Raw genomic sequence first — 26245 nt, 5'->3', positions numbered from 1 at the left:
TACCTTATACCATTTATATGCCCCTGTCACTAAGTGATCTCTATAGGACAATGTACCTTATACCATTTATATGCCCTGTCACTAAGTGATCTCTATAAGACAATGTACCTTATACCATTTATATGCCCCCGTCACTAAGTGACCTCTATAAGACAATGTATCTTATACCATTTATATGCCCCCGTCACTAAGTGATCTCTATAAGACAATGTACCTTATACCATTTATATGCCCCCCTCACTAAGTGACCTCTACAGGACATTGTACCTTATAACATTTATATGCCCCTGTCACTAAGTGATCTCTATAGGACAATGTACCTTATACCATTTATATACTTTTTTTTAAATGAATGCAGATCTGGAACTGATTCTTAGTTCATTAGACATTAGAATATGTAGATTATTTACAGGTCAAGTTTGCTATTTTTGTTAAGATTGACAGACTTTTTGCAATGAGGTTGCAGGTGGGGTCATATGTGTCTTTTGACATAGATAAATGATATTTTGCATGTGGTTGTATTGCAATAAAACAATATGCTGCTAACCATCAGGATGAAACATGAACTTGAACTTTGAATCAAGGTCAAATCATTTTAAATTATCTGTTAAAAAGGCTTGTCCAGGCTAGAACTTTAGTTATTTATTTATGTTATTATTTGGCTTGCAAGTCTCCTTCACAAGAACATGTCTTTCATACAATTACAATCAATATATGACCTTGAATTTTGTTCTTATGATCAAATTTTCATATTTTTTCAACAAGTTACCTCTTCCAGATAGAGTTCTTTCATCTCTAGGCATTAACCATTGGTATTCAACATGCTATTAATATACATTGTACTACAAAATTATTTGTAAAACACTGTTGTAACTAACATAGGACATAACTAGTTTTCATAACAAGGGATATATGCTATTCTTATTTTCCTCATTCAGCCATAGCTGCCCAAAATATTTGATTTAAAGGGGAGACAAATGTCTAAGTTCACTTTTAGATTTTTATGTTAAAAACAAACTTTTATTTCATTTAAACTTATATTATTATGATCACGATACTATCTCCATTTCAAGTAACATTTTTTAATTTATCAATAAATGATTTGCTGTTTTGGGAAATAGAAATTGTTTCAACTCATTAATCATGAGGTCATGGAAAATGAAAAGTTGAAAGTTGAGGGCTAAAGAAAATCATTAATTGAGTGGTAACTACACATTCCAGATACAACAAAGTCTGTCGTCTTATGGCACAAATGGATGTTATGTCTTATTTGCTTTTTAAAGCAGATCTCCAAGACTGACTACTTTGTTAAGTTATATTTCTCTGCCATTAATGGTCATGCAAGATGACCAATGAGAGATGAGCGTTTAATGCTCTTATATCCTATGTGTTAATTATTCAATAAAAACTCCAAATACAGTTGTAACGTAAAAAGTTTTGCTGTCAAACCTTTGTTAACAATGTAAATGTCTAATGTTTCCCTTATTCTGCTATGCTACAGTAAAGGAAAGACAGAGTCTCCAATATGCATGTATCATACAAAAAAAAACCTATTTTATATATATTTGTTGGTAACTACTTTTTACAGGTTTTATATAAAAAAGACTTGCACAAAGTTATCTTTTCTGTATTGTGTTGTAGTTTGAATTTATATCAACAATGAACAAACCCTATTTCTAAGTTTATTCAATTATAAAAAAACGAGGTCAATTTCTTTTTCTTTACGCACATTTCTGAAGAAAAAAAATTTGAAGCTGTATGGTTTATTATCAGTGAATATGAATAAAAAGAAATATTGGGATACATGTTGTTATTTGACAGCAATCCAGTAATAAAAAAATGAATAAGAAGATAGACATGAAGAGGTCAACATATGGGGATCAACAATACTTAAGTTTCTATACAATATATCTAGCTCTAAACATGATGCTAAATAGCAAAAAGTTTAGAAAATTAAAGAAAACATTTAAGAGAGATTTATCAATACACTTGTGACTCTATGAGTTGGCTGTGAAATTGACTTGGAACGTTTTTGTTTTTTCTTCAATTTAAATTTAGAATTGGTTTTTTTAAGCTTAAATTTATAATTGCCAATTTTAGCCTGAATTGGTTAGATTTGTCTGAATATGACATGAATTAGTTCTATCAGTCAAATGGAATTCATCATCCTCAACATCTGAACGATTAGCACAAATTTGTTGAGGTCAGTGACCAGATTTTAATGGTGTCTTAATGTTTTTTTTTAAAAAATAAATATCTGTTTGCAAAGTATTTAAATTTCTTTACTCATCAAGTTCAGTGATTTGATTTTAATCGTTTTTTAATATTTTCTTTAGAATATAAATTGTTATTTCCAGAACAGTAAACTTTCTATACTTCTATCTTTAATGATGCATTTGAAGTTTTATTATCAAGCATCAGTTTTAGATTTAACTTTAAAGAGAGGTTTGGTCATTGCTAGCAGTGGTGTAGGAGTAGACTGAAAAGTGGACAGTATAACTTCAGAAAGTAAAAGCCAAAAAAATGAGGAGTGTCGTTTTTTTCGAAGTAGAAATATGTTGAAGTCTGAACTTCTCATAAAATATATAGTTTACCACTTTAACCTATCTATATATAGCTATAAAGCTTTTATAGTCTAATAGTTAGTCCGTTTCCTATATAATTTTTAATTTCTGTTTGCAATATAAAAAAATTGTTGCCAAAAATCTCTCCTAAACTAGTGGTTAGGTTGCTGCTTCATGGATGTTTACTTTATATTTCGTATTTACATTTGAATTTTATTTATAGTTAGGAAACTTGAGAGCAAGCTTCAGTAATGCTCTCTGTTAAGGAACATATATACCTTCTGAAGAGCAAGCTTTAATGATGCTCCCTGAAAGGATTATATTTTGAACTTTTGTACATTGGACAAAAATGTGAGATTAATTATTGAAATTTCAGTTCAATATTAGTTTTTTTTCTCCTTATAAAAACAGTCTCCTTACAATATACCTAGTATTGTTTGCATTATTGTAGGAGATCCTACTTTTTGACTGTTTTTCACTGATTCAGCATTGTTTGTATTCTTGTCTGACTGTGTCCTACTATTTTGACTGTTTTACACTGATTTGGTGCTAAATATCAATAAAAATTTATTTCTCTCTTTTGTTTAACCTTTAGAACATGAAAACTGTTCAGCTAATGTATAATTGAGTAATGGCCTGATTTAATGCTTGTTGAGACGAAGAAAAACACCATCCTTTGATAATGAATAATATAATTACGTGTGAAATAGAATTGATATTTGTAGAATTAATTTGTCTAAGTCTTGTAAGGCAGCTGTGATCATGGTATTAGAGTTGTGACAGGAATTTAATGAAGTGAGGGAAGACATAATTATGTTCTGTTGGCTTCTGATTTAAAATTAGATTTTTTTTAATAAAAATGGTTCAGTTACTACAATAATGTAAAATATGTTCCTTTTTTTAATTTTTACGCATGAAAGAATTTCTTAAGAAAATGTTTTTATTGAAATATGACTTTTTCATAATCTTAATTTTTTTGGTGTTTTTTTGTGGTCATTTTGTGAATTTGATGTCAATGACGAATCTTTATTGGTCTCTGTTATATTTATTCACAATTGATCTAGACTTGGGACCATTTAGAGCTTGACATTTTATATAAACAATTGTTCATTGTTCAACACTATCTAGATGTCTTCATTATAGTCAAGCCTTTGACTTCTGTCGCAGAAAGCTAGACATAGCAATCTGGCAGCAGCGATAGTAGAGTTAACTAACTTCTTAAAAGTTTAATATTCAAAAGGTAGAAGACCTGAATGCTTCATACTTTGTATATAGATGCCTTATGCTAGAAGTTTCTGTCTGTCATATGTCCATTGTCCTTAACCTCATTTTAATGGCTCAGTGATAACTTGGAAAAAAAGTTAATCTTAATTTCTCTCTTATTATGAGTAATAACATAACTATATTAGGTTTGTGCGTACCTTACAAGGTCCTCATGCCTGTCAGACAGTTTTAACATGACCTCGACCTCATTTCATGAATCAGTGAACAATGTTAAGTTTTCATATCTCAGGTACCATAAGCAATAGGTCTTCTATATTTGGTGTATGGAATGATTGTAAGGTGTACATGTCCAACTGGCAGGTGTCATCTGACCTTGACCTCATTTTCATGGTTCAGTGGTTTAAGTTAAGTTTTGTGTTTTGGTCTGTTTTTCTAATACTGTATGCAATAGGTCAACTACATTTGGTGTATGGAAATATTTTATGATGTACATGTCAGTGTGGCAGGTTTTATTTGACCTTGACCTCATTGTTACGGTTCATTGCTAAGTGTTAACTTTTCCTGGTTAAGTTTGTTTCTTAGATACTATATTCAATAGGTCAACTATATTTAAAGCATGGAATGATTGTAAGGTGTACATGTCTGCAGGCAAGTTTCATCTTACCTTGACCTCATCTTCATGGTTCATTGGTCACTGTAAAGTTTTCATGGTTTGGTCTGTTTCTTGTTATCATAAGCAATAGGTCGAACTATATTTGGTGTATAGAATGATTGTAAGGTGTACAGGTATTTCTGATTTGGTTTATCTAACCTTGACCTCATTTTCTTTAAACATGTGAATTTATGCGATACTTGTAGTTAAACTATATTTAGGACTATCAACATAAAATCAATACTCAGTAAAGCAGGCGAGACATTTCAGCGTGTGCACTCTTGTTTGTTTCTTTGGGTTGTAGTTTCAATGTAATTCAACAAAAATCTCCTTTTTCATTCCTTTTACAAGAAAATTCACTTTCTATAATAGTTGTTTACGTAATCAAGATGATAGTTAAACTGCCATTCTGAAGGAGGAGAGGGTAGTACACTTTTTTCCTCTGTCTGTCCCATGAAGTTCTGTCACGTTTTTTATCTGGAACTAAAAATTTTTAATATATAGTTTTCTTGGGAACTACTAATTAGAGCTTCATAAAATTGTATATCAGGCTTCATGTGGTGCATTTTTAGATTCATCTCTCATCAACTTCCTGTTTACCGATTCTTAAAGAGGGGACTATCATAAGTAAGCCTTAGCCCACAGTTTTCTTTTTACCTTGGTTCAAATGTTGAATGTGTTTTATATTGTCATCACATTTGTTTCTGTTGTCTGCACTATAAACATTTATACAGTGAAACCTGTGTATAAAGATCACCCTCAAGAGCAAAGAAAACTGACCTCATAAGAGAGGTGACTTTTAAGGTATTACTACAGTGGGACAAGAAGAGAGTGACCTGAGAAGACAAGACAGCCTGCGACATATTTCTCAGTATGGGAGACATAGTTTTTTCTTACTGGTGGTGGTGATGTAAACTATTTGTATAAAGCTTTATCTTTCAGAAGGTAGAAGAACGGGATGCTTCATACCTTGTATGCAATATACCTTATGTTATGAAGTTTCCATCTGTCATATGTCCGTTGTCCTTGACCTCATTTTCATGGTTCAGCAACTGCTTGAAAAAAGATTTGAGATTTTTTGTCATGTGAATTTCTCACATATTATGAGTAATAGGATAACTGTATTTGTTATATGGGTTCCTTGCAACGTCTACATGTCTGTCAGGCAGGGTTCACCTGACCTTGACCTCATCTCATGGATCAGTGATCAAGGTTAAAGTTATATGAGTTAGGTCTGTTTCTCAGATACTATAAGCAGTAGGTCAACTATATTTGGTGTATGAAATGATTGTAAGGTGTACATGTCAGTCTGGCAGGTTTCATCTGCCCTAGACCCCATTTTCATGGTTCATTTGTCAATGTTAAGTTTTTGTGTTTTGGTCTGTTTTTCATGTACTACCAGTATAAGCAATAGGTCAACTTTATTTGGTGTATGGAATGATTGTAAGGTGTACATGTCGGTTTAGCCAGTATCATCTGACCTTGACCTCATTTTCATGGTTCATTGGTCAATGGTATGTTTTCGTAATTTTGTCAGTTTATCAGATACTATAAGCAACAGGTCAACTTTCAACATAAATTCAATGATAAGTAAAACAGGCAAGACATTTCAGCGTGTGTACTCTTGTTCTCTTTATATATAGAGATGACCTTTATAGCAGGTTTGACTGTATATGTTAACAGTTTTACTTAGGGAAACCATTCCAAAAACTTTTATCCTTAAGCTCTGTCTACTGTAAAATATAGCAATTGAAATTACAGCCAATCACATTTATATAGTAAGCAACATTACTGCCAATCATGTTATGATTTTATTTTTTTAGGTTTTATGATCTAAAATGTTTTTTTTTATTTGTTCTCCAAACAAGGGTCATTTCAGAATTATATGTCATGTGTGTATTTCAAACTGAAGGCAGTATTATTTTTTCCTATTACAAAGTACACCAAGACTAACTCTCAAGTAACAACATCAGGAAGTAAACATTAACAAGTCTTAGCTTTCTACAGATAAACGTTAAAAAAATGTCAATCAGGGTTCAAGAATAGACGGACAGTAGACTAGTTTTAAACTGGTAATTACTAAATGAATTTGAAATGGTATTATACAGGCATTTAGAGAAGATATTTCTTAATTGTGTGTAATCCATTTTGTTTAAAATACAATATGTTTAAACCAATAGATTTGAAGATTTCTGTTGACTAATCACACACTGAAAGTAGATTACATTATGACTGTCCTGTCAATGAAAGCTTATAATAGTCTGGAATCAAGAATTTTGCTATTTAGCAGATTGGGGTAATAAAGGGAAAGGGTTGAATTCTTGAAAAACTAGTTTAATATGAAAATAAGAAGATGTGGTATCATTGCCAATGACACAACTCTCCACAAGAGACCAAATGACATAGAAGTTAACAACTATAGGTCACTGTATGACCTTCAACAATGAGCAAAACCCATACCGCATAGTCACCTATAAAAGGCACCGAAATGATAAATGTAAAACAATTCAAAAGAGAAAACTAACGGCCTGATTTATGCAAAAACAATGATTGAAATACAAATATTATATATAGCAAAAAACGACAAAAACTGAATTACAGGCTCCTGACTTGGGACAGGCACATTCAGGATGTGGCAAGGTTAAACATGTTAGCGGGCACCCAACCTTTAACCCTATCTCATGTCCTAAGTAAGAAATTATGTCAGTGGTCAATATATTATAGTGTTTTTTATTCCTTAAAGAATTAAGTGTTAAGGTATAATGTATTGATAGTTAATCAGATTAAAATTGAATCTTTCTTTTTGCTCAGTTTATATTTGTTTATAATAGTGTGTAAGATCTGAAGACATGACAGGAAGGGTTGGGTTGTTGTTGATCTCAGGTGCTCTGTTTAGATATTGAGTTGACTGAATGCTGCTGTGGTATGACAAGTGAAGGATTATCTGTAGAGGAAGTTACTAAAAAAGAAATCCAATACAGCTGTAGTATGATGACCGTAGATAATTTTTGTGGAATTATGGTGGCCATATATATCCTGTTATACTCTAGTTGGAACATCAGAAACCCATGATTAACCTGGACAAATTAATTGACTAGACGGCACTTAACAGAACAAATTGTACAAAATGATTTCAAATTCATCATCATTTCTTAAGATTATTAAGATAGGAAATAGATGACATTGATCTACCTTATAGAGACTACTAAATTGTTTTGTTTTGTTATCCATTTATTTTCAATTGATACATTTTATGTGGTTTCAGTCCAAATGACAAAAATAAAATAAACATTTTGCACATATAACATCAATAATAAACTCTGGTTTTAAATTTTTATTATAATTAAACAATAAATTAACGACATTGGTATCTATATAGCGTATTTCACTGCAGTTATCTACTCTTTAATTGCAAGCGTAAAGATACACGATGATGTTTTTTATTTGTTACAAGTTCATATAATTGTTAAGTGTTCAATTTTCTCTTATTTCCTGTCCAGTCAATTACTTGTCATATTCATTTAACGGTAATTTACATCATAAAGTTGTTTTTTTCCTTTTATACAAATGTACTATCGGTGTCATAAAACTTTGTAGGGTTCAGTACCCTTCGACTGCCAGTGTTTATAACCACACTATCATACATAATGTATTTGAATTGTGGCTCTGTCTTCTTCCATTTGCAGAAGATTTTAATGAATACTTTACGGAATCGTTTACCGAATAAACAGTAAAGGATGAAGTTTATAGCCGAATTAACCACCACCATAAGATTACTCATGGTTGTAAATCTTATGTAATGTATTGAGCAGTGCAATTGTCCTTTTTCAAATATAGTCCAGAGGATATTGTCGGCTATTGATGGTAATTGACAGACCAAGAAGACTATGATAACCGCAATTAGCATTACCGTCAAATTCGCTTCCTTAGAAGCAGACGTACTCATCTTAATCCTTGCATTTCTGGCTACTTTGACTGCACGAATTAATTGGATGTTTAATACTGCAAGAAATGAAAACGGAAGCAGAAACATTGTAAAAAGATTTAGATAAATGAAATAAACTTGGCGGAAAATTTCATTGGTCCCAATTTGTGTAAGCTGAATGTTTGGAAGTGTGGTATTACTACTGGGGTCAATGTACTGTACAGTTTCATATTCTAAGAATCTCGGTAAATTGTAGACCAATGATGAAACAAATATCAGACATATCACTCTTTTTGTTCGGGAAAGTGTACATGTATTTGCTGCTTCTAAAGGTCTGCAGACGGCAATGTATCTTTCTATTGTAAATGCCATTGTGGTGTAAATTGTTCCAGTTTGAGCAAAAAGTGCAACAGGATAACAAAATGGATGCATGTACATATAAGCATAGTAGTAATCCTCTAAATCTCCCTTCGCTAAATAAATCGTAGGAATAGCTAAAAATAGGGACATTGACAACAGTACAATTGTATCATAAATAGCAAGCGAGATAAGATAATAAGATGTCGAGTTCTGCATGATCCTGTGACGTAGCACTATAACGGACAGGATGTTACCAATAATTCCATAAGCAGAGATAATATTAGCCACGATTCCCCATGCATAGAATTGAAATGTTTTTGATTCTGAAGTATCACATATGCCTACTGGGTCACTAGTCAGATTTGTAAAGTTCTGCTCCATACTGTCAATTCTGAAAAGATAAACAATTGTATATTAGCATTACCAATAATTTCATATTTTTTTATTCTTTGCTTCTGTACCTTTTGAAAATGGAAATATATTTATATTTAGATATGAGAATAGATGCAAAATCAAAAATTATTAGAACGATTCAAGTAGAAAAAAGTAATGAACAAATTGATGTTTTTGGTTTAGCTCTTTCAACTGAGAGATTTTGCCTCTATATGTTAATTGTGTTTTTTTGTTGCTGTCACATTGACATATACCTCACATCTCCCTATATTATATATATATATATAAATATAAACAATTTAAAGTATGTACATACACAGTAGTTTCTGAAATGTTTTATTTATTCCCAATCAGCATGCTATTATTGTAAGTAATCATTGATACTTTTTCCTGCTTTTAGAATTAATTGAAATTGGTATGTCCAGTTCATTAAAGGTTTCAATAAACAATAAAAGTTGATGAAAAATTTATTTGTGTTGCTTAATCTTTTTTTTAAATTAAAGTTCATGCTATAAGCAGCATTTGTTTCAAGTATAAAGGATGGTGAGGAATTTTTACTTTGTTTCATTGAATGAGTAATGAGATTTACTTCAGCAAAATATAGATCAGAAATGATTATTTTCCTTTCCATATCCAGTATTCTTGTTACAAATTTCACTTTTCTATGGTTTACTCGAAGAACTAGTTCTACTTTTTTTCAACTCATCCTGCTATAAAATCCACTTATCGGCTCTTCATGTGATAAATTCTACTCCTAAGACAACTATTTCAACTCTTCGTATGTGGAATTCACTCTTTTTCATTCCTCATACTACAAATTCCACATATCAACCACTACAAATTCCCCTCATCTTCCACTACAAATTCCACTCTTCATCCACTTCTCATCTTAAAAAATATAGTTTTTGCAACGAAAGTCGCAGTATGCGAGACATAGGTATTACTATCTGGCGGCGGCGTAAACTATTTGTGTAAAGCTTTATATTTCAGAAGGTAGAAGACCTGGATGCTTCATATCTTGTATGCAGATACCTTATGTTACAAAGTTTCCATCAATCATATGTCATTTGTCCTTCACATGGTCATATTTTCATGGTTCAGCGAATGCTTGAAAACAAATTTCATTTATTAGATATTCAACACTTCTCCCATTACGCATGTTACAAATTCCTCTCATCTCCAACTACAAATTCCACTCATCAACCACTTCTCATCTTATGAATTAAAATCCTCTTCTATTACATATTTTTCCTGTTACAAATTTCACTCCTAATTATTCTTATATTAATTTCAAAACTCCATTTGGGAATTAATGAGCAGAAAGTTTGTATTTTTTATTAAATAATTTTAGCAAATACAGCTGTTTTATGATGCCACACTAGGTTTTATTATATACTTAGTAGTAAATACAGATAAATTGTATGTGTAATACAATCATTGGCAAGCGTGCTGTATCAGCCACCCGTGATGATATCGATATCAGCACGGTTGCAAAGGCTTTATCACACCTTTAATCTATATGACGTCACGTCATCGATTGCAGTCACTGTTGCAAAGGCTTTATCAAACCCCTAATCTGTATGACGTCATGTCAAACCTATAATCTGTATGACGTCATTTCAACCCCCCTTATCTGTATGACGTCAAAAAAAATCTGCATGACGTCATGTCACATTAAACACATCTACGTGAGGTATATGTATATAATAAAGTGTATATGATATGGCTTTTTCAATATCACACACCGTATCAACCCTCAACCAATATAATCCCTCGAGCAGAGCTCTTGGGATTATATTGGTGTCTTGGGTTGATACGGATGTGATATTGAAAAAGCCATATGATATTCTCTATTTAAATCACTTTAAAACAGTGTTATAAATGTAACATGTGACAGTGGTACAACACATTTTCAAATAGAAGCGATGAGAGACCACATTCTGATCTACTTGCAATCCAACATTATAACCTTATTAAAGTATAATTTAATATTGAATAGCAAGTCAAGATATTTTTGTGCAACCTGCATGTACATTAAACATTTCAAAACCTTTAAGAATACCCAAGTGTCCTAAAAAGAATGAAATGTCATTATAGTACATAGGGTCCCCAGACAATAGGATAAAACTTCATTAAATAGTTAGATTATCAGTTTGTATCATATATGTACTGTAAGGAGGGGGAATGACCCATAAATGGGGTAATCTCTGTATTTCTGTATAATGCAGTTCCAAGTTATGTGACAGGATCAGTTAAATGATATGTGTCACATTATGTAAAGGCATTTTATAATTAGATGCTAGATTCCTGAAAGGGATTCCAATTTATGGATAATACTCCTTATAAATTAAAAACTGTAGTTTGCCATACTTATTTTTTAGGGTATATTGAGTTTTAAAATTAATTATTTATATTATTTATTCAGCTAAAAAACACATTGGTGAATGAAAAATTAAAACAAAATCTAATTAGAGAAATAATTATATTTATTATTTTCTTCAAGCATCTCTAGAAAAATAAGACATGGATATCCAAGAGAAACCCATTCTAATTTTGTTGATACTTCACAAAAATAGTATGAGAGTGGTTGATAGCAGTAGAATTCTGAGTTTGATTATCTCCCCACTATGTACTTAGAGGACATGAACTTCCCACAAGAAGACATGTCAGCCAGTCTTTGCTCATGCTCCAATACTTCTTTTTGCTTGATGGTTAGCAGATAAGCAGCAAATACATGTACCAATTTTCAAGTCTTTGGTTTGACCCATCTGTCAGGATCAAACCCATAATCTCCTGCACTCTAGGCAAGCACAAGATAGCCAAGACATTTCCTCTAGATCTACCTCATGTGATACATTGTAGTTGTAAATAAATATATCTTTGGAAAATTGGATGTTACTTATATATCTTTCTTTGGGCAAATACCTATTTCACATATATTATTGTATGATAGCAGTTTTAAAAATGGCCAACATTGGAATACTGGTAAGTTGGCATAGTTCTTTATTGTGGTTTATGTTACAAAGTACCATATAACCCATATCCAAAGGTAGAAATATTCCTGATTGATCAGATCTTGTAACATTGACATTGTGTAGTAACTGTTCTTTGTAATAACTGGGCTTGAAAAGGATAGCACTGTCATCAAATCCAATATCTAAACACAGTAATGCAATGATAGTGATGCACTCACACTTTATTTGCCAGAAGAAAACAAATTTAAGGTCATGCATGATAGTAAGATCACATTACAAAAAACAACAACAACAGCAAACACTGATGGAAGTACATAATTTACTTTATATATTATATCAAGGACATTATGTGCTTGAAGCTGTTTCAAAATCTAATGCATTCCTGGTAATACTTTTGTAAGCATACACTTACAAGCCTTTGATTGGTTAAAAAGACTTATACGGAAGATAATTTTAAATAATAATGCAATGTTCATTTCATTTTGGTGTACAAACAATAATAGCAAATTCCCAGCAAGTGTTTTTGGGTGTATACATTTTAAGATATTATAATTGGTTAAAAAGACTTTAGCAAAAGATATTTAAGAGTTATGCCCAAGATTATTGCAAACAGTAATTTAATATTCATTACATTTTGGTGTACTATGTATAAACATTATAATAATTAACACTTCTTTATTTAGATTCTGAAATAGCAAATACCAAGCAAGATATTTTGATTATTCCACTAGGCTAGGTGTGGGGTCTATATTGCAATCACCAATTATATCTGTCAGTCATTTGTCTTTTAGTGGTCTGTTTGTTCAACAAATATTTTCCTCACACTTTTTTGGGACATATACTTATAGGTTTTATAACAAGTGAGAATTGGATATCGCATGATATTAATTCAAGATATTTAGTTTTTTTTAATAATGAACGAGCCTGTGGCAAGTTTGTTATTACTATTTGAATTAAATAACAAGCATTGATATCAAGAAATATCCATTTATCACAAGTTGTTAAACCTCTTTCTCGTATGGTAGATATTCTCTAGCCTACGACTTGTTGATCTATTCTTTTGCACATACCAGTATTACCTTATATGTACTGTTCCGTCTTAAAACTTTAACTACAGACATGTTAAAACTTTTTGTACGCTTCAGAAAGTAGTAAAATTTACAAAAATAAGATTTTCAAGAAAGTGTTAGTGTTTTGTATATTATTGTAAACATCACCGTTACCATGGAGGAAATGTATATTGTTTTGACCTTTTGAAAGTCATCAATGACCGAAAAATTAGCCAATGGAAGTGTCACATTATCGTTTTATGATGCTGGATAAGCCAATCAAATGAATGCATTTTTCATATCACTTTTTGGTATCACACTCTATACAGTGTGATACAAAAAATATATCTTCATGCAGGTAATAGACAATAGATCCCAACCAATATTTGTTCAATTAAAATGAATCTTGTTGAATGCATTTGAGAATTTAAGATTTCCAAGTTTCTCTAAGTTTAATTGCTTTTCAGTGTTAAAAATTGCTTTGAATGGCATGTATCTGAACTATGTTGATTAATAAAAGATTAAAGATAGAATTACAAAATGGCCTTGGGTCTTTGCATTTATTGAATTAAGGTTCATGCATTATTATTACAGCTTTCAAGATAAGTTCCAGTTTTAATGAATACATGTTTGGATGAAAATAAAAGTTCCGGAAGACATAACTTTTTATTAAGTAATCAGATGAAAGCCGTGTTAATTTAATATGCTTTCTTTTGTTGTTATGAGGGTATTTAAGTAATTAAGTGTAAGGAAAATGTGCTATTGAATATAGATTTTATAGTAATGTTTAAAGCATAAAATGTATATACTAGGAGGTGTTTGACTACCCATGAGGGTATCACACATTCAGGTTTAAAATGTCAAATGCCTTTTCCATGAAATGTTATTAGAAGGCTGGACTTTATAAACTGCATGCTATGCAGTTTTTATTTTATTGATTTGAACTGCAATATTAATTTTACATTTGTTGTATAATAAAACCACAAGTATTAATATATTAAAACAAAAATATTAGTACACAGTTTTAATATAATCAAACCAAAAACTATAATATACAGTTGTAGTAAAACAACCAAAATCCCAAAATCATAGTAACCTGGGTAATACTTATGGAAGCATACACTGAACTTTTATCTTAAGCAATACGTATTCAACCAATGACATAATATTATTTTCATCTTGTTGTTTAAACATTTAAAGTACCCATAATCCTTTGTTCGACCTTCGTGTGAACTTGTTGGCTGCTGATATGAATATCTTTGATAGCTCTTGTATGCTACTAATTTTCACTATAAACTTTTAAGGAAAGTCTTTTTTTCTATGAAAGAAATGGATGTTGAGAATAAGGTCATGATTTGCATATAATTATATGTCATTCAGATATAACCCATTCAATGAATAGGCCTTCAACATTATGGAATGGGGACATATAATGTGAAGTAAATGGCTCTTTTGTTATACTACAAACAATTACTGATAATGAAATAAATGTGAAAGATGGACATTATAGAAATCATTAGATTTAATACTCAAGAGTATGATTAAAAATACTTCTTAAGGTTACAGTAAACCATTTTAGTAACATGGGTGCAACCATTTAAATGAATAACATGCTATTCAGAATTAAGAGTATGGCTTATCCTGATTGGTCATTGTGTGTACCCCATATTTATTATTACTTTAAGGCATGTGGACCTTTCCATATACCAAACGCAAATGATATATTTACTTTCAAAGGGAACTAAGAAGTATTTTCTAGACCGTGACAAGACATGTATTTTTTAGTGCAAAATTGATAAGCAAGAGATTAAGGTAAAAATTGTATGAATATAAGTAACCCATCGATTGTATGTCATAACCTTTATTTTTTTTACAACAAAAAAATATGGCCTTATATTTTTTTCTTAATTCTAACAAGGTTTATGTTCGTTAAATCAACTTTACAATGTCTGTATCTAATGATTGTTTGCTATCTAAAGTCTCAGCTGTCATGCTTCTTTTGCTTTTGAATGTTAGATGTTATGATTTACTATGTCATGCAAACCGTTTAATTTATCAGTGCAAGATTCAATTGCTCCTTTAAATTATTATGAATATTTCTTCAAAGTTCTGTGCAAGTTTTTGTTGTAATTTCTATTTTGATGCTTCACGTACTATAATTAAATGATTTTTTCCATTTGTTTTGTAATTGAAGTTTCCATTTAGCAAAAATTTAATTCACGTATATTTTATGATGCCATCTTAGATATTTAAGGTTTGCCTACAATTGCATGGTATTTTTCCAATAGAAATTTTCATGTGAATTATACCAGATTTGTCTTATTCGATTATTTTTAGAAAAATCTATCATCAAAGGATTAGATTTGTAGAGTGCATGAAATAAATCAAAACCATAACGAAAGGAAGCTTTTTATACATAGTAAAGTTCATTGAAATTAATGAATAGTACATGCATTTTCATTGATAATGTTTTTAAAAAAATGGCACCTTGTATATTCTCCTATAAGGGGATCTGTAGGGAAGTTTATCAAGAAAATTAAGTAGGTTTGACCTTGATTTCTGATATCTCATTTTCTGCAGTTTATAAGAATAATTATATTTAACAGAATTTAAGATTCTCCTTGAACTGTAAATGAGTAAGTTGTAAATATATGTATATCAGTTAACGAAGTGATATTCATTAGTGGAATGTACTTCAATAAAAAGAAAAACTTCAATTAGACAGCAGCAACTTAAACCAACCTAAGGACAGCGTGTGATAACTAGCAGCAGACATTGTATACTGTTAGCTAGCATCTACTAAGGACAGCGTGTGATAACTAGCAGCAGACATTGTATACTGTTAGCTAGCATCTACTAAGGACAGCGTGTGATAACTCTACTAAGGACAGCGTGTGATGACTAGCAGCAGACATTGTATACTGTTAGCTAGCATCTACTAAGGACAGCGTGTGATGACTAGCAGCAGACATTGTATACTTTTAGCTAGCATCTACTAAGGACAGCATGTGATGACTAGCAGCAGACATTGTATACTGTTAGCTAGCATCTACTAAGGACAGCATGTGATGACTAGCAGCAAACATTGTATACTGTTAGCTAGCATCTACTAAGGACAGCGTGTGATAACTAGCAGCAGACATTGTATACTGTTAGCTAGCATCTACTAAGGACAGCGTGTGATAACTAGCAGCAGACATTGTATACTGTTAGCTAGCATCTACTAAGGACAGCGTGTGATAACTAGCAGCAGACATTGTATACTGTTAGCTAGCATCTAATTTGCATGTAAACTTGACCCAAGTTGGGTATATGCAGGTAAATAATGCCTCATTCGTAGACAAGAAAACCAAGCCCTGTTTGTTGTATACAGGTAGATAATCTTTATTTGCATGGCAAAAAAAAAACAACCACAGATGGCCACATACAGGTAGATATAGTTACCTGGTACATTGGCAAACTATGATACAATTGCATGACAGAATGATTTCTGGTTGGCTATATTTAGGTAGGTAAGAAGTAGTAAGTGCCACATAAATGCTGCAAGAGAGCGTGCAGTGTTGCCTATTGACTTGTAGTAAATACTACCTGTATAATTTTGTGGATAGGTAAAAGTCAACTTATGCAGCCATTGACCGGTTAAAAAATAACTATAGACTAGTAAAAAATGTACATTTACTTTGTAAGAGAATATTTGCCATTAAAAAAAGAAGAAAATCCACATTAATATTCTAACAGAATCAATTCCCAATGGCCATGAACAGATGAAAAATGTTGCTTAGATAATTATAGTATCAACCCTTGGTGGCAGAAGACATGTTGATAAATGTAGTGACATTAATATTAATGATAGGAGTTCAACTCTCCGTGGACATGCAATAAGATAAGTTTAAGTGTTAGTTTTGTAATTATAGGGATTATAAATTTTGGGGGGCAGAAGACACTGATACACATGATAGGAGCCCAACTCTAAGTGGCCAGTTGGATAAATTTTAAATGATGCAAAATATTAAAAGAGAACTAATTCTTTAGTGGCCTTGAATAGATTGAATATAATGAGTTTGTTTTGTAAACTATAATAGAATGTGTTAGCTCCTTACTATGAACATGAAAAGACATGAGGAAGACAAATGGTCTAGGTTAAGTGAAGTACCATAGCTACAGACAATGTGTAAAGTTTACGATCTTCATTTTCAGAGATAATTGAATCCTTGAAATTGAATTTGAATCTGTATCCATGGACTTCAAACTCTTTGACTGAGACATGAAGTGCTTTTTAATTTTCTATAGAATATGTTAGGTAGGTGAACTGAACTTGAAAAAACAACTGTTTACTGAGACCAATCCATTGAATTCAAAATTAGGTTTAGAAAAATGGAAAATTCTAAATTTGATTATTCAAAAAATATCTTAACTTTTAACTATTCTAATAAAATATAATTAGAAAAAAAGAAGGGATTTATTTAGATGTTTAAGGAAGGTCGCTACTCAGTTTCAAAATAACAAGATTTTCATAACACTAGTATATATTGATAAGGGATTAATAAAGGAACAAAAAGAGCAAAAATAAAATATAGGTCAATGTGCTTGTTTTCGAGATATTAGCCATTGAAATTTTGGCGGGAAATTATTCTCTCTTGACTTTTCATAGCTTTATTATTGACAAGTAAAAGTTCTCAAAAACTATTAAAAAATAATTAAGATTTTATAAGACTTTTACAGATGGCTTATAATTATGCATGTGAAAGATTTTTAAAAAGAAAAATGGGGGTCAATGGGCAAAATATTTTAAGGCATTCAAATAGATAAAACCAGAGGATTCGGAAAATCTGACAAAAATTCCAAAACATGACAAGCGAACTTCCTTAAGTAGTATAAAAATCTTTCTGATAATATCAACATCAGAAGAAAAGAAAAAGATGTGGTGAATCATTAGATTCATCAGTTGTCAACATACTCTTTGTCAATAATCTATCTCCAGTTCCATTATTACAGAAAATTAAATAAAAAACTTTATTGGTTTTTATGATTAAATTTGATTATATCAATTTGATCTAGTTGTTAAGACCATTTCTTTTTGTCTAGTTGAGAGATAAAATAACATATAATGTTTTATTCCTTGTAACTCCAACAGGTTTACTTCCGCTTTGAAGGTGAATTTGATGCTGAGATGGAACATTGTTTCGTGGATTATCCACGACTTCAAACAAAACAGTGAACGAATGATATAATCTGTTAATGATCCTGTAACTTTTGAAGTAGTAATTTTTGTCATGTTGTACGATCTGTAGAAGTTTGTGATAGATATGAACATGATAAATAACTCATGGATGTTATATGTCTTCTCATCTATACTCTTCCTTTTATCCTTTTGAACTAATTGTAGAAGGTTTTTTTAAACTTAAAAAAGGTAATGAACTTCATGACATTGTTGTTTTATGAAAAAAATATTTATTCCCAAAGCAACTTTTTCTTAGGTTCAAAATATATATGATAATTATAATTTAACATGAAACTTCCCAAGGGGAAAACAAAGGTTATTGTGTATGCCTTTTGCTCCTCCATATTGTAAAAAGACTTTCTTCTGTATTTGATAAAGTCGAAAATAGTTCTATTTGAAAATTAAATAGGAAGTGCAAATATAAATTCAACAATTTTGTAAAAATTAAGACTAAGTCACTGGGTACTGTAATTTAGAATGAATCTGAAAACATGAATTGTTAAACTTGAACATTGGTTTTAAAGACTATATATAATTGTAGGAGCAGTTTACAAAAATTCATTTAAGTATTCTTCCATTTATGAAATTCTGTCTTATGGAAAGGACTCAATATAAAGTACAAACAGGCTCAATAGAATACAAACAGGCTCAGTAAAGTACAAACGGTCTCCATAAAGTACAAACAGGCTCCATAAAATACAACAGGCTCCATAAAGTACAGACAGGTTTAGTAAAGTACAAACAGGCTCAATAAAATACAGACATGCTCAGTAAAGTACAAACAGGCTCAATAAAGTACAGACAGGCTCAGTAAAGTACAAACAGGCTCAATAAAGTACAAACAGGCTCAGTAAAGTACAAACAGGCTCAATAAAGTACAAACAGGCTCCATAAAGTACAAACAGGCTCAATAAAGTACAAACAGGCTCAGTAAAGTACAAACAGGCTCCATAAAGTACAAACAGGCTCCATAAAGTACAAACAGGCTCAGTAAAGTACAAACAGTCTCAGTAAAATACAAAAAGGCTCAGTAAAGTACAAACAGGCTCCATAAGGTACAGACAGGCTCAATAAAGTACAAACAGGCTCCATAAGGTACAGACAGGCTCAATAAAGTACAAACAGGCTCCATAAAGTACAAACAGGCTCAATAAAGTACAAACAGGCTCAGTAAAGTACAAACAGGCTCAATAAAGTACAAACAGGCTCAGTAAAGTACAAACAGGCTCCATAAAGTACAAACAGGCTCAGTAAAGTACAAACAGTCTCAGTAAAATACAAACAGGCTCAGTAAAGTACAAACAGGCCCCATAAGGTACAGACAGGCTCAATAAAGTACAAACAGGCTCAAAAAAATACAAACAGGCTCCCCAGGCTCCATAAAGTACAAACAGTCTCCGTAAAGTACAAACAGGCTCCATAAAGTACAAACAGGCTCCATAAAGTACAAACAGGCTCCATAAAGTACAAACAGGCTCCATTAAGCACAAACATTCTCAGTAAAGTATAAACAGGCTCAATAAAGAATTATCAAGCTCAATAAAGTTTAACAGATTCTGAAAAGTACAAACAGGCTCTATTAAGTATTATCAGGCTCAATAAAGAAAAACCAGGCTCAATAAAGAAAAAACAGGCTCATTAAAGAACAAACATTCTCAATGAAGTACAAACAGGCTCAATAAAGTATTATCAAGCTCAATAAAGAACAATCATGTTCAATAAATAACAAACAGGCCCAATAAAGCATAATCAGGCCCAATAAAGTACAAGCAGGCTCAATAAAGAACAAACAGGCTCAATAAAGAACAAACAGGCTCAATTAAGCAAACACAGGCTCAAAAATGCACAATCAGACTCAATAAAGAATAACAAGCTTAATAGAGTATAAACAGGCTCAATAAAGTATAAACTTGCTCAATGAAAGATTACAAGGCTCAATAAAGTATAAACTTGCTCAATGAAAGATTACCAGGCTCAATAAAGTTTAAACTTGCTCAATGAAAGATTACCAGGCTCAATAAAGCATAATAAGGCTTAATAATGTATTATATAGCTCAATAAAATGAAAGGTTAATAAATTATAAATAACATATCATAATTTATTGCAATTAAATGTAATCAGTGTTTAAGGAAATGTGAATTCTTTAAAAATAAATGGAATAATAATGTAATTTTCAACCTGCATTATATTGTGTTATTTTATACTCCCACCTTAGGCAATGGGGGCATTAAGTGTTACTCTTGACTGTCCTTCCATCCGTCTTTCCATCAGTCCGTCTTTCCGTCCATCTTTCTGTCAGTCAGTCTTTCTGTCCATCCATCAGTCTTTCCTTCGGTCCGTTCGTCTGTCCTTCTGTCCATCCAATTTTCGTTTCCAACTCTAACTTAAGTTTCTCTTATCCAAATTTTATGAAACTTGTACACAATGTTGAAAACCAAAACTCACAGGCAGAGTTTGAATTTGGGCAGTGAGTCATTTACCGTTCTAGAGTTATGCCCCTTTTTAACTGGGAAAATTGCAAATTTTTCAGTTTCCACACTCTAACTTATTTTTGTCTCATCCAAATTTATGAAACTAATACACAATGCTAAGAACCATAACACACAGACAGAGTTTGAATTTGGGCAGTGAGTCACTTACTGTTCTAGAGTTATGCCCCTTTTTAACTTGAAAAATTGCATGGGCATTCGTGTCCTCAGACACATTCTTCTCTTATTTATATATATATAAGGCTTAAACTAGCAGTAGCAGGGTTAAAAACAGATTTAGATAATTTACATACTTATTTTGGTTAAAATCCTCCTCTTGTTAAGAATATGAATTTTAATTGAAGTGATTAAACACCAGTTACATATTAAGACCATGTTAAAAACCTGTTGCAGGATTTTATTGATTACATAATTGCTTGGAGAAAATCCTATCAGTTGTCCATTTGGGTTTTTGACCATATATTGTTAATGTAAAAAGTCAGTTAAATTCTTGTCATGGAAGTCTCATGTCACTAACTTTTATATGTAATCTTAGGCTTACAAAAAGGAAAAAATATACAGACTTTTTATCAACCAAAAGCAATCTAACAGTAATTGTCAATGTTTCACAATATATTAGCTTTATAATGAGTTATATTTGTTAGATTCTATGTCAAACATATACTCAAGAACATAATCATTATATAGATGATTTTATACAGACTTATTTATACAAAGTAAGAAAAGTTGTTCCATGTTTAATTTATAACTTATAATCATGTTGAATGATAGAAATAAACATTTAACTTTTCATTTTAAACTGAAAGTATATTTTAATAAAGAAAACAAGATACCATGGAGTAAAAAAAAATATGTCTAAGAAAGACATACAACACAATGGCCAGTAGGAAAATACAAACACAAAACACCACAAAAAAAATAACTAAAAAATTGAGCATCTTGAACCCCATCAAAATTCAAATGTTTTTTCAAGTGTTCCAGAAATGGTCAACAGTTCCAATCCTACTGAAATGACACTAGTTAATGGTAGGAAAGTTAGCAAATTTTTTGAACAATATTTAATTTAGATGCATAAATAAACTCATCATAGATACCAGGATTGAAATTTTGTATTTGCGCCAGACGCGCATTTCGTCTACAAAAGACTCATAAGTGACGCTGGAATCAAAAAAAGTTAAAAAGGCCAAATATAGTACGAAGTTGAAGAGCATTGAGGACCAAAAATTCCTAAAAGTTTTGCCAAATACAGCTAAGGTAATCTATTCCTGAGGTAGAAAAGCCTTAGTATTTCATAAAGATACAGTTTGTCTGTGATATGATGTCATATGTTTATGGTCCCTGATTTAGAAAATGAATATTTATTGTAAGTCTATGAAATTTCATCCTTAAAGATACGAAAAACATTAGTTTCATAGTAGTAGTACAATTTGATTTTATTGTTCATATTTACTTTACACGTTCAAACTGTAAGAAGAAAACTTAAAAAAAAACAACTTTATATTGGATCTTGTTAATTATACTTTTTTTTTTAAATATGAACGACAGTTTTACCAAAAAATATATACCTAATCAGAGAGCCAATTCTTGTTTAAAAAACATTAGGTGTATATGCTTTCAAACTTTGATATGCAAACTTAATTTTTATCAAGTAATCATTTGAATAGTTGAAGTAATATAAGGCATATAAAGACTACACAAAAATGGTTTATTTTTTAGTAATTTAACTTATGACAAGCATAGCATATTGAAAGGACTATTTGGTGTGCAGTGATTTAACAACAGGCTGAAAGAACAATTTTCTCTTCATTTTCAAGAAGATTTAGTTTTGCAATCACAGTTTAACTTATGATGATCAATTGCATTTATAGAAAAAGTTCAAATGCACACAAACTTTGATAAAAGAGAAAAATGATATGTTTTGACATATTAAGTTTTATGCAGTTCTTGTATTGTCATTTTCTAGTATTTTGTTTAAGTTAGATTCATTGTGCATCTTGAAATAAAAACATTTAAAAGAGTATGTTTTACTGTGATTATTTTAGAGAAAAGTAAATAAATTACCCAAAAATATTTTTCCCTGATTGTTGAATTTTATTTCCTGGAAAATCACTTTCCAACATTTGGAATAGTTTAAAGTATCCGTACAATTCAATGCAATTAAAAAATGGTCAACAATTCTGACAAAAACAAATACTTGTCTTTTAATTTGTATATTTAATAACTTAACATTGCGTTTATAATTAATTCATAGGGTAATTTTGTGCAATAAATTATTTATTTGGATCTTTAACAGTATAATTATTGTTTTCCATTATCTCGACGTAATCATAAACTAAACTAGTAACAACGGGACATATCCGATATAACATGCTTTGACTCAGCTTAAGGTATTAAGCCTTTGACAAATGGAAAACAAATGAAAGAAAATATAAATAATACTAAAAAACTTATTCAACCATGCATAGCTGTAAATTTACATATAACTTAATAAATTAAAAAGGTAAAAATTGAAGCAGTATAAATAAATTAACAAGATACTTACTGTGTGATGTTTTTATCCTTTCAATTATTTTAGTCAGATTTTTGTTTTCTTTATTTCTGTAGATCCATTATTTTTCATTTTAACCAATAGTATGTCAACTTTAATAACTGTTCTGTTTTATCCATTTAGATAGTATTTGTTTTTCTTAGAAGAAACTTTTATTTTCAATCAAAAGCAATAACAAATTGTTCGGCAATGTTACACTAATCCGAAATGTAAGTTATTAAGAATAGTAATAATTGGAAAGAGAATACGTTTGAGTATTTGGTATGGATTAATCAGTAATGCAATCGTCACAGGTCTCCTCCTCAGCTATTGGCTATCATCATTTTAGTACGCTGTTATGTAGCTTTCATTCATTTTGTTTTTTTTTTTATTTTGTTTATCAGTTTCTAGAAAGTTATTTTACAAATTTTTACAATTAGGTTTATTGTGAAAAATAACTTAAAAACATAACCCTTTTAATGGAAGTCTTTTCTATGTTGTTATTTTTCATAATTTAAATAAAATATTTGTGAGTAAAAAAGAATTTGGAAACATGAGTCTCAAACTTCAGACTTAAGTAAAAATCATTGATGGAAAAAGCAAATAGATAAATTATTATATTTTAAGATATTAAGTGATTAAAGTTTTTTTTATTAGTAGTTCTTCTGCTACTGTCCTTTACTTAAGTTTAGATTAATTGATTGTCTTACTTCCCATGTTCAGGTAACTTAATCCCTTCCTTGTCATGATCAGGTAACTTGATTATCTTCCTTATCATGTTCAGACAAAACAGTTCTCTTACTTGTCATGTTCAGGTAACTTGATCCCTTCCTTGTCTTGTTCAGATAACTTAGTTCTCAACCCTGACATGTTCAGATAATTGAGTTCTCTTCCTTGATATGTTCAGGTAACTTGGTTCTCTTCCTTGTCATGTTCAGCTAACTGGATTCACTTCCATGTCATGTTCAGGTAACTTGGTTCAATTCCTTGTCATGCTGCGTTCACACGTAATTCGAAATCGATTCGCATTAACCAATTCGAATTAGTTTAATTCGCATTCGAAACGTTTAACGTCCAAACATAAATTCTAATTTGAATTGCAATGCGCGTCAAATTCGCTTTAATGTCCTAACGACGTAAACTTTTAATTCGTACATTGTATTAACAAAAACGCATTTCTAATGCGAATTGGATAATGTGATTTAGCCAATTCGAATCAATTCAAATTAAAAAAGAAGATTGTGTGAACGCGATTAGCGAATTCGATTTGAATTCAATTCGAATTAAATGTACGTGTGAATGAGGCATCATGCTCAGGTAACTTGTTTTTCTTCTTTGTCATAAACAGGTAACTTGACTTTCTTTCTTGGCATGTTCAGGTAACTTGGCTCTCTTCTTTGTCATTATCAGGTAACTGAATTTTCTTCCTTGTCATGTTCAGATAACTGAGATGTCTTCCTTGTCATGTTCAGGTAAATTGTTTTTATGCTCCACCTACAATAGAAGAGGGGCATTATGTTTTTCCGTCTGTGCATCAGTTAGTCCGTCCGTCTGTTCATCTGTCTGTCCTGCTTCAGGTTAAAGTTTTTGGTCAAGGTAGTTTTTGATGAAGTTGAAGTCCAATCAACTTGAAACTTAGTACACATGTTCCCTGTGATATGATCTTTCTAATTTTAATGCCAAATTAGAGTTTTGACCCCAATTTCACGGTCCACTGAACATAGAAAATGACAGTGTGAGCGCGGCATCCGTGTATTATGGAGACATTCTTGTTCTTCTTTGTCATGATCAGGTAACTTGACTTTCTTCCTTGGCATGTTCAGGTAACTTGGGACTGTCATGTTCAGGTAACTTAGTTCTCTTTCTGTTATGTTTAGGTAACATGTCATGTTCATGTAACTGGATTCACGTCCTTGTCATGATTTGGTAACTTGGTTCAATTCATTGTCATGTTCAGGTAACTGAGTTCTCTTTCTTTACATGTTCAGGTAACTTGGCACTCTTCATTGTCATGTTCAGGTAACTTGACTCTCTTCCTTGTCATGTTCAGGTAACTTGGTTCTCTTCCTTGTCATGTTCAGATAACTTGGTTCTCTTCCTTGTCATATTCAGATAACTTGGCTCTCTTCCTTGTCATCTTCATGTAACTGGGTTTTCTTCCTTGTCATGTTCAGATATCTTGGTTTAGTTCCTTGTCATGGTCAGGCTACTTGGTATCCTTCTTGTCATGTTCTAGAAACTTGGTTCTCTTATTTGTCATTAAACAGGTAACTGAGTTCTCTTTCTTGACATGTTCAGGTAACCTGGGTCTCTTCCTTGTCCTGTTCATATAACTGGGTTCTCTTTCTTGTCATGTTCAGATAACTTGGTTCTGTTGCTTGTCATGTTCAACTTACTTGGTAACCTTCTTGTCATGTTCTAGAAACTTGGTTCTCTTATTTGTCATAAACAGGTAACTGAGTTCTTTTTCTTGACATGTTCAGGTAACTTGGCTCTATTCCTTGTCATGTTCAGGTAACTTGGTTATCTTCCTTGTCATGTTCAGGTAACTTGACTCTCTTTTGTCATGTTCAGATGATAACTTGGTTCCCTTCCTTGTCATGTTCAGGTAACTTGGTTCTCTTCCTTGACATGTTCAGGTTACTTGGTTCACTTCCTTGTCATGTTCAGGTAACTTGGTTCTCTTCCTTGACATGTTCAGGTTACTTGGTTCTCTTCCTTGTCATGTTCAGGTAACTTGGGTCTCTTCCTTGTCATGTTCAGGTAACTTGGTTGTCTTCCTTGTCATGTTCAGATAACTTGAAGTTGGTTCTTTTCCTTGTCATGTTAATGTAACTGGGTTCTCTTCTTTTTCATGTTCAGGTA

General features: G+C 31.4%; 2 protein-coding genes across 12 annotated transcripts in view; one reads left to right on the top strand and one right to left on the bottom strand.

Moving 5' to 3' along the window:
* Positions 1 to 26245, top strand: part of LOC127703103 (leucine-rich repeat and coiled-coil domain-containing protein 1-like) — a 127992-nt gene that overhangs the window by 36747 nt on the left and 65000 nt on the right. The window lies entirely within an intron of this gene.
* LOC127703105 (FMRFamide receptor-like) lies at positions 7898 to 9137 on the bottom strand. Its single transcript, XM_052207546.1, has one exon. It carries the CDS (start codon positions 9104 to 9106, stop codon positions 8000 to 8002), a length of 1107 nt encoding a protein of 368 aa, XP_052063506.1. The 5' UTR covers positions 9107 to 9137; the 3' UTR covers positions 7898 to 7999.

Source organism: Mytilus californianus, unplaced genomic scaffold, assembly GCF_021869535.1.
Source record: "Mytilus californianus isolate M0D057914Y unplaced genomic scaffold, xbMytCali1.0.p SCAF_5, whole genome shotgun sequence".
Lineage (NCBI taxonomy): Eukaryota > Metazoa > Mollusca > Bivalvia > Mytilida > Mytilidae > Mytilus > Mytilus californianus.
Note: the sequence above shows the minus strand (reverse complement) of the source record. Positions and strands in the feature narration are given on the sequence as shown.